This window comes from Vitis riparia, chromosome 4 (genome assembly GCF_004353265.1).
Source record: "Vitis riparia cultivar Riparia Gloire de Montpellier isolate 1030 chromosome 4, EGFV_Vit.rip_1.0, whole genome shotgun sequence".
Classification (NCBI taxonomy): Eukaryota; Viridiplantae; Streptophyta; class Magnoliopsida; order Vitales; family Vitaceae; genus Vitis; species Vitis riparia.
Window position 1 is genome coordinate 20435247 of NC_048434.1, and position 8988 is coordinate 20444234.

An 8988-nucleotide genomic window follows, 5' to 3' on the forward strand; every position below is an offset into this window, starting at 1 on the left:
CGGCAACGGCTTCGCTGTGGTGGGGTTCATTTGGGTAGTAAGACCGCGGCACGTCGCGGGATCCACTATGGCTTGTGGCCTTAGACAGAGCAGTCAACATGATCAACCGAAACACCGCTTCCCGGAAACGTTCCAGAAGCGACATCGCTGGCGACAACCGGTTGTTGGTGGTGGTGCTGCTGCTTTTGCAGGAGGTGTTGCCCCTCATGAGCCTAGGGATGCATAAGTGGCTCTTCATCATGTTCCTCCTTCTTCCTTTGGATTTCTCCATCTTGGCGGTGGGCGTTGGTCTTTGTTAATAGGCTGTAGGAAGGTGAATGAGAATCCACGAGACAGCTCTTATATTATTACTCTATATGCATTGGTTGGGCTGAGGCTGCGAGCTTCAAATATAATCTGGCTGACTGGCTCTAAAGCCTATATGCAACGCATATGGCTTGTGGCCGAGCCTCTAGAACTTTCGTCTTTTCTGCCTAGGAGGTTTTATCCAGTAGCAGCCTGCCACATAATAGGAGCAGACTTGTAATTTGCCTTTTCATTCTTTTAAAATTTCTAATGGCCGCTCACCCTGATGGTTTAATCATGATGATCAAATGGGCCTTCTGACTTCTGTATTAGGATGTTTGGTGTGGGACCCTGAACTTACAAAGAAACCGCAAGCTGTCAGAAACTTCTGCTGGAAACGCGGGAAAATCAGTGGTTAGTCAACACTCATCACAAAATCATCTTTTTGATAATTTAATTAGGTATGGTAAAAATTAGAGGCTAGATTAAGATATAAATTACCAAAATATATAGATGGTATTTTTAATTGGTCACGCTTTCCTATCTTGGGGGTGAATGTCATTGGAAACTGAAATGAATTTTAAAATTGAATTTTTTTAGACTACGGTTTAAATATGTCTTACAAGGAGAGATTCGGTTCTAAACGCAATCTGACAAACAAATTATTTTGTAGTCATATAAATATTAAAATATATGCGGCTGATGAGCCAAGGCTTGAAGGATGGAAGGGAGTTAGCGAAATTTGTCCTGAGGCGGCAGAGTTCACATGGGAACATGTGCATATATATTTTAATTTGGGGTAGTTAATGAGCTTACACTCATGCATTCACTGCCACATCTTTATTCAATTCAACCGACTTACCGACCATCGAATTCCTCTTGTTGGTGTTGGAATACGACATTTCATTTAATGTATAATGTTCTCCCACAGTCCCATCACGTAGCCATTTACACTCGCAGAGTTCTGGCCTATGTGCTGGGTACATGAGCAAATGGAGTGCCAGAGATGGAGGCTGCATTTAAACTATGGTACGCGATGGTGAATCCCCACCATGCTTCCCATGGGATTTGCTGTCGGTCTGTTCTTCTTCTTTCGTTGAATCGCATTCAATTCCTTGTTCAATTTGATTTGACTCTTCGCAGTTAATTTTTTTATTTTTTATGATTGAAATGACAAAACATCTTCCTTAACAGGAATGAAAATTCCAAACACAATTCATCCACTTTATTAGGTCACTCCCTCCTCAGGCATTGCCTTGATTTTTCTTCCCATGCAGCCCATAACGAAATGTCGTGAACTAAATCTGATAGGGGTCGGGCTAAAGCCTAAGGGTCTTGGCTTCTCTTTTTTCTTGGGAAGATCCATCCCATTAAGGGCATCAAGGGCTTCTTTTTCGCTTTCTTCTGAAGCGGAGGTTTCTCTTGTACTTCACTACTACTGTCATGGTTGGTAATGATTCGAGTGACGGAAGGGGGACTTGCAAATGTGACGTATCTCTTCTTTTGGAACTCCTCTGCGTCTTCAGTTTGTGTGTTTATTTCAATCTTGGTGGCATTTTCAATGAATTTAAGGTCTTCCAACTCGGGATCAACCAGCTGTTTATCAAAGTTTCTTGACTTCAACTTGATTAGCTCTCTTTTTGTTTCTTCCAGCTCTTCTCTCAGAGATCTGAGACAATTCACCATCAAGTCACCTTCTTCTCTGGCCTTCTGAAGGCTTTGCTTGGTTTCTTCGAGTTCAGCTGTCACTGCTCCATATCTGGATTGAACTTGTGCATTTTCACCTGCCCTGTCTCTCATCTATCAATTCAACCAAGATGCATTAAAAATATCCCCATTCACACCATCTCTCACAAGTAAAAAACTGAAGATTTTCTAATTGAAGAGTTCATTTTGACAACACAGATGCAATTTTGATGGAAAATGCTAAATGGCCCAAATGGCTTTCTTCCTCTGCTTCTTCAAATAAACCATAAAGAAACATTTTCTTTCTACATAGATATTGTCCTAGACTCATTAATTTCCCAGATGGATATGAATATCATACACAGTGACTATTTCCTAATATACGAAAGAAGCTTATCTTATTCTATATGAAATTATAATAAAGTAATTACCCAATTAAAAATAATGTAAGATTAGATATCCAACTGGGTTAACCCTGTTTTAGAGCAAGGGTTTAAGTAGCTGGCTTCATTTCAAACTAGAACCAGGGGTTTCAACTTTCAGTGAGATTGATAGAGAGTGCATGAGTGATGAGAGTGGACCTCTTTGAGCTTGTTGGCATATAGCTCTCCAGCAAGAACTCTTTCTCCAAACAGCATAACTGCTTCTTTAACCGACCGGAAGGGTGCCCTGGTGTCAATCTCAGCCCGTCCCATCACTACAACTCCCTCTGCTCTTTCCATGCTTCCCAGTGAATGGCTCAAACGCAGAGATGCGGATGAATGAAGATGGCGACAAGGATTTCTCTTTATATGTACAGTGGAGGAAGTGGGAGAAGAAAGGTCGTTAGTAATGGCGGGGGGTGATTTTGGTTGGTTAAAGAAACTTAATGCAATCATGGGGCCACTTTCTTCGCGTCCAATTCACTGGTATTTTGTTAATTGACTGTGACGCCGGTGGTTGAACCATCTTCATTCGTTAGATCCAATGTCACCATCCGACTCCGGTCGGACTCATGGGCCGGGTCGAAACCAAGCCCATCCCAATGCTGGTCCATCATTGTGAATCTCAAAAGAAAAAAGAAAAGGAAAGATGTCAAGAACAGTCGGTCAAAACCCCAATCTTCATTCAAATCAACGGTCAGACCTGACAATAACCGTCACAATAAGCTTTCGTTCTTGGCTTCCTGGGAAAAAAGGAGAGAAAACAGAGCAAAGCTGAAAAAAAAAAAAAAAAAAAACCCATTTTAATTTTACTCAATAATGGTAATTTTTCTTCTTTTTTTTCTTTCCTTTTTTCCTTTTTGGATTTGATGCTGAGTGGAACCTGAAATTCTGATTTTTCTTTTCCCACAAATTGTGGCAGATCCGATTCATATTGTTGCAGAACAGGCAGGGAAAGACTCGATTAGCCAAGTACTACGTTCCTTTCGAGGAATCCGAGAAACACAAGGTCGAATACGAGGTGGGTTTCTTCTTTCCGATCTCTCTCTTTGTTTATTTATTTATTTTTTCTTTCTCAACTGGTTTAAATTTTGTTGTTCTTTGGTTCAAAATTTTCATTCTTTGCAGGTTCATCGGTTGGTGGTCAACAGAGATCCCAAACATACAAACTTTGTAGAGGTAAGCAATTTTTAATTCACTGCAGCAAAATTCTTATGCAGTATTTCATTAGACAATGTATTATCCCTTCTCATTTGATTAACACTTTGCTTTAACGAGTCTTAGTTGTATATATTGTTCCTAGTTGTAATCAGCTTAAAGAATTGATTAAGGGAAGGTGTGGCACACCATGAATTTTCCCTTTTTGGTAGAAGCTTGGAGGGGGTGGATAATTCTGATTCTATCGATTTTAGAGGTTGCAGGTGTAGGCTCAATGTATTGTACATTTCTAGGTTTGGAAGGATGAAAAATTTATTAGTTGGTAGGTTATGTAGATGGTTCTTGTGATATTTTGATGGAGCATTCTTCAAATTTCCATGGAGTAATTGGTTTTCATGGTAAGAATGACTTTAAAACCCCCAAATTGTTGTTTGAAGATTCTACTTTTTTTTTCATCTCCTGGTTATGTTTATGGTATCTATTATTCTGAGACATTGTTTAGATGTCTCCTATTGATGACATTATTGGGGAATTTTTTATTTTTCCTGATACCTGCGGCCTGTTTGCTGTTTTGGAATAGCTTTAAGTTGCTTTTGGCTTTAACTCAAAGCTAAAGTTGAAACCAAAAGCTATAATTTTAAAGACATGATATTGATATTATAAAAGTTTCATCAATCAATGAAACAACTTCCTTATAAGCCAAAACAAGCTTCTAAAGAAAGCAACAAATTTCTGACTCCTATATTAAACTTTTTTTTTTAAGTTCTATAGACTTTTTCTTTTTGAAAAAAAAAATCACTCAAACATATATAAAGCTCTTATTTACCTTAAAAATATGAGCTTTTTGCTTTTCAGGGCCCAATTCAAACAGGGCCTTGAAGGGAGAGAACCATACTGCCTCATATACTAATTCAACAATTCTTTTAACCTACATTTCTGTTGTTTTTCTTGCTTTTCATTGTTTGTTTGAGATGAGATACACAGAGATTTAGAGCAGGGGGTCCTTTGTGACTATTTTATTAAATCATTGTGTAGCAGCTGTCCATTGAGCATGATTAAGTAGGAGATTTAATTTTCCTTGCAGTTCCGTACACACAAGGTCATCTACAGGCGATATGCTGGATTGTTCTTCTCATTGTGTGTTGATATCACTGATAATGAGTTAGCATATTTGGAGTGCATCCATCTCTTTGTTGAGATATTGGACCATTTCTTCAGCAATGTGTGTGAGCTAGATTTGGTATTTAACTTTCACAAGGTTAGTGCAATTATGGTTACTTCTTTTTTCTGGTTCTGAATTGTCCTAATTGAATGATAAATGAATATTGCCTACTTATTTCATATCTGTTATTTTGAACTTATGTAATTGATATGATAGCATTTAAGGGCTCTCATCATTCACTTTAATCAATATTGTTTTTCATTTTTTTTGGATAAGCAAGCAAAAATCTTATATTAACAGCGCCTTATCAAAAAGAGTGCATCAGAGTACATGGGTCATATACAAGGGCACTGAAAGGCAAGATCAAAACAAGGCAAGCAATATACAAAAAATAAATAACCCATCCCTTACACAATGCCCAAATAATCAACTAGGTCTACCATAGACATGTTGTTTCATTTAAGCCACCTCACCCACTTAATTGATATTGTTGACATGACAGAACACTCTTATCAGATTAGGGTCTCCCACATAGCATTTTTATCACAATACAAATTCTCTTAGTTACGAGAAAAGGTCATGAAATATTTGTTTTGGGTCATTGCATATGAGTCTAATGTCTCCATGAAGGAATTTGGAAATAAAATTGAACTTTATGTTGCATACTTCTTATTTTCACTTTCTCTAAAATTTCCTTTATCTTACCCCACCTTTGGCTTTGCACTACAAGAAAGTGTAGTACTTAATTATTTCACTTGTTGTCTATGAAAAGATATGTTGGCATATCTTTGATCACTTAAGAGTCTGTTTTGGGACATTATTTAGAACAACTTTGAAAAATAATTATCTAAGATCCTGTTTGGTAACTATTTTTTAAAATAATTTTATGTTCTCTAAAACAAAAAAAAATAGAAAAACATGTTTGACAATCAAAAAATAGAAAACATGATGTTTTTAAAAATATCTTTTAGTTGTTTTCACTTTTTTTTAGGGTTGTTTTAAAAAATAATTATACAAATATGGAGAATGATTAAAAGAAAAAAATCTACATATAAAACATATCTAAAAAATAGAAAACAAGTTAAGAACATTTTAGGTTCCCAACAAACTTTTATTCTACAAAACATGAAAGAACAATTTTCAAAAATTGTTTTGAAAAACACTTCTGAAATAGAGTTGAAGGCCTTGTTTGACAACTGTTTTCGGGAACAACTCTTTTTTCTCCAAATAAAAAAAAAAAAAACAAGAAAACACATTTGATCATCAAAAAATGGTTTTCTGTTTTCTGTTTTTAAGAATATAAAATAAAGTATTTTTAAAGAATATCTTTTAGTTGTTTTCATTTGTTTTATGAGGGTTGTTTTAAAAAATAATTATACAAACATAGAGAATAATTAAAAATAAAACACTAAATATAAAAATTATTTTTAAAACATATTTAAGAACATTAAAAACTGGTTAAAAATATTTGAAGTTCCTAAACAGACTTTTGTTCTACAAAACATTATAAAATAGTTTTCTGTTTTAAAAATTATTTTTTAGAACTGTTTTTTAAAACAGTTACCAAATAAGGCCTAAAACTTTTTAAGAAGTCTGTTTAGGAACTTTGAATGTTCTTTAACCTATTTTTTGTATTTTTAGATATTCTTAAAGATAACTTTTTATCTTTAATGCTTTATTTTCAATCCTCTTCCACATTTGTACAATTATTTTGTAAAACAACCCTTAGGAAACAAGTGAAAAAAACTAAAAACAATTAAAATATGATTTTAAAAAATATCCTATTTTCATAACAATTTTCAAAAACTTGTTTTGGGAACAATCGATAACCAAACTTGTTTAATGTTCTTTTTGTTTTCAAAAATGAAAAAAAAAAAATTGTTCTTGAGAACAGTTTCTAAGGACCTGTTTGGTTGCTGTTTTTGAAAACTATTCTGGAAAATAGTTTTTGAGAATAGCTTTTTGTGTTTTCAGAAAAAAAAAAAAAAAAAAATTGTGTTTGGGAACCGAATTCTGTAAAACAGTTTTTGTTCTCAAAAAAAAAAAAAACATGTTTGGTTGAGTTAATAAAAAAGTTTTTAAAATAAGTAAAACAAAAAACATATTTGAAAGTTATTTTTTTTAATTAATAAAGTGTTTTCTTCCATTAACTTGATATTATAAATATAGAAATAATTTTCATATGTACAATTCATTTAAATTTAAAAAAATTATTCAAATTTGAAATTTTTACGCTAGTTATAATTTTCTTAAACAAAAGATGATTTTGTAACCATGTGTAACTATATTAATTTCAATAATTTAAGGAAGAAGAAAGGGCTTGCAGGTGGGGGTGTGGTAGTTGGGTGGAGCTCACCTTTGTGGAAACATAAAAAGCAGCTAGGAAAACACAAAAAGAAGGAAGAGAAAACACAAAAAACAATCTATTATTTGAACAGTAAAAAAACAATGAAAACATCTTTTTATTGTTCTCAAAAAAGCGGTTTTTGAGAACACGGAAAACACAAAAAACAAAAACACACCCCCTTCCCCAAACAAGTTTTTTGTGTTTTTTGTTTTCAAGAACAGAAAACAATTCTTGAAAACAGGAACCAAACAGACCCTAAACATACCTTTATTTTCTGTTCTTGGTGTTGCAATGTTTTATTTGATGGGTTTTGCATCCAAATCAGTTTGTGTATGCTGAATGCACTTTGAGGGGAAAGTACTTTATTTCACATACCCGGGCATTCTCAGATTGTTGGTTTAGAAAAGCACAGCATGGATCAGAATATGCATTTTCATATCTCATAATGAAAATGTTTTAGCCATTGCTTGCTGTAGCTAAGCTACTTGCTACTGGATCTACTTTGTTGATTCACCTATTCAGTTGATTGATGCAGTAAGGTTACTCTACTGATAGTTTGATTTCATTGAATGTGTGTGTGGAAGTAAGGAAATTCTTTAATCTAATAATTGGCATAGAAGGAAATTTAAGCTGAAGTACAAGGAATTTTGAGACAAAATCATCCAATATGTTGGAATTGAGCTAATTCTGAACAAATTCCATAATTATGTTGGATATTCAACATACCTTCTACTCAGTAAAAGCCAATGAATGTGCTATGGCTATTGGTTCTAATCAAGTTTAGCTAGTTTAACTTATGCATGGTTATTATGGCAGCTTCTTTGACCCTTCAACTGGTTTTACTTTGCATCGTAGTTGGCTATACCTGTTCCAATTTTATTTCAGAAAGCTATTGTATTTAATGCTTGGTTTAGTTAAAAATAGAGCCATGTATAATGTCTATAACGTGTAGATTGGTTTGCTTCCAGGTGTTTAGACCACCATTTGCTCACTGCTTTTCTTTCGTTGCATATAGGTATATCTAATACTTGATGAGTTCATTCTTGCTGGAGAGCTCCAGGAAACAAGCAAGAAGGTGTGTGTTTTTCTATTGTGTGTGCTCTGTTGTTTTGGTTTTCTTTTTTTACTTTTTTATTTTTATTTTTTTTAGTCTCTCCTTTTGTTTTTGTTTTTTTTGTTTTTTTCGAAGTCCAATTCTTTCGTTAAACTAATGTTTAATTGCATTGTTTTTAGTATTTTTGATATGGAAATAGTAGTATGGCACTGGGGAATTGGAGTTTTTGTACAAACCACAGTTTTTGTCAGCCATTATTGCTCTTGGGTGAATGGCTTGGATTCCCCATGTGTTTTAGTGATAGATTTCCATTAAAATAACTCTTTACATAGTTTTTTGTATTTTGTCTGAGGAAAAAAATATGTTAAGAAAAACTTGAATTGTGAGATCTTTGAGTTATCTTTTGAGTGGAGTTGGTTTTATGCTGAAATTTGCAGGCAATAATAGAGAGAATGGGGGAGTTGGAAAAGCAAGAATGAGAATGGGGGATCTCCACTCAGTCGTCTTATTTTGTTGTTCATCCAATCGGTTTCTTTGCTTCAAGAACTCTCGCAGCTTTGTAATGTTGGAAAATGGATCTGTCTCTTGTTCTCCAGCATTTTTCTTATTTGGTATGTGAGCACCAGGGAGGTGTTGGCTCTCGGAGTTACTAAAAGGTTCATTTTTATGGTTTTGTGTATGGTACATGGGGTTTGTGCATAAACATTGTTTTGATTCATTTCCCTTCAAAATGATTCTAGGCTCATTGTTGGGTCCATGTGCTTGTGAATTGATGAATCATCTGATAAACCAGAGGAGGACCACATCTTGGGCATAATTGCCTGTTTGCTCTGTCCTATTTGAATATTAGGGATTCCATGTCTTTTAATAGGGA

General features: G+C 34.5%; 2 protein-coding genes across 2 annotated transcripts; one reads left to right on the plus strand and one right to left on the minus strand.

Annotated features, from left to right (window-relative positions):
* Window positions 1-1413: 1413 nt before the first annotated feature.
* LOC117912001 (WEB family protein At2g17940) lies at window positions 1414-2763 on the minus strand. The gene is made up of 2 exons (XM_034826401.1): window positions 2553-2763; window positions 1414-2085 (listed from the first exon to the last, which is right to left on the minus strand). Exons 1-2 carry the CDS (start codon window positions 2691-2693, stop codon window positions 1612-1614), a joined length of 615 nt encoding a protein of 204 aa, XP_034682292.1. The 5' UTR covers window positions 2694-2763; the 3' UTR covers window positions 1414-1611.
* A 284-nt stretch (window positions 2764-3047) lies between these two features.
* Window positions 3048-8988, plus strand: LOC117912002 (AP-2 complex subunit sigma-like). The gene is made up of 6 exons (XM_034826402.1): window positions 3048-3215; window positions 3316-3414; window positions 3522-3572; window positions 4636-4809; window positions 8076-8135; window positions 8552-8988. The coding sequence occupies exons 1-6, from the start codon at window positions 3213-3215 to the stop codon at window positions 8591-8593; spliced, it is 429 nt and encodes a 142-aa protein (XP_034682293.1). The 5' UTR covers window positions 3048-3212; the 3' UTR covers window positions 8594-8988.

Coding starts and splice junctions, on each gene's coding strand:
- LOC117912001 (XM_034826401.1), bottom strand. CDS start 2,693: ATGGAAAGAGCAGAGGGAGTTGTAGTGATGGGACGGGCTGAGATTGAC. Junction 2,086..2,552: donor ATGCCAACAAGCTCAAAGAG/GTCCACTCTCAT, acceptor TTGAATTGATAG/ATGAGAGACAGGGCAGGTGA.
- LOC117912002 (XM_034826402.1), top strand. Junction 3,573..4,635: donor AACATACAAACTTTGTAGAG/GTAAGCAATTTT, acceptor TTTTCCTTGCAG/TTCCGTACACACAAGGTCAT. Junction 4,810..8,075: donor TGGTATTTAACTTTCACAAG/GTTAGTGCAATT, acceptor CGTTGCATATAG/GTATATCTAATACTTGATGA.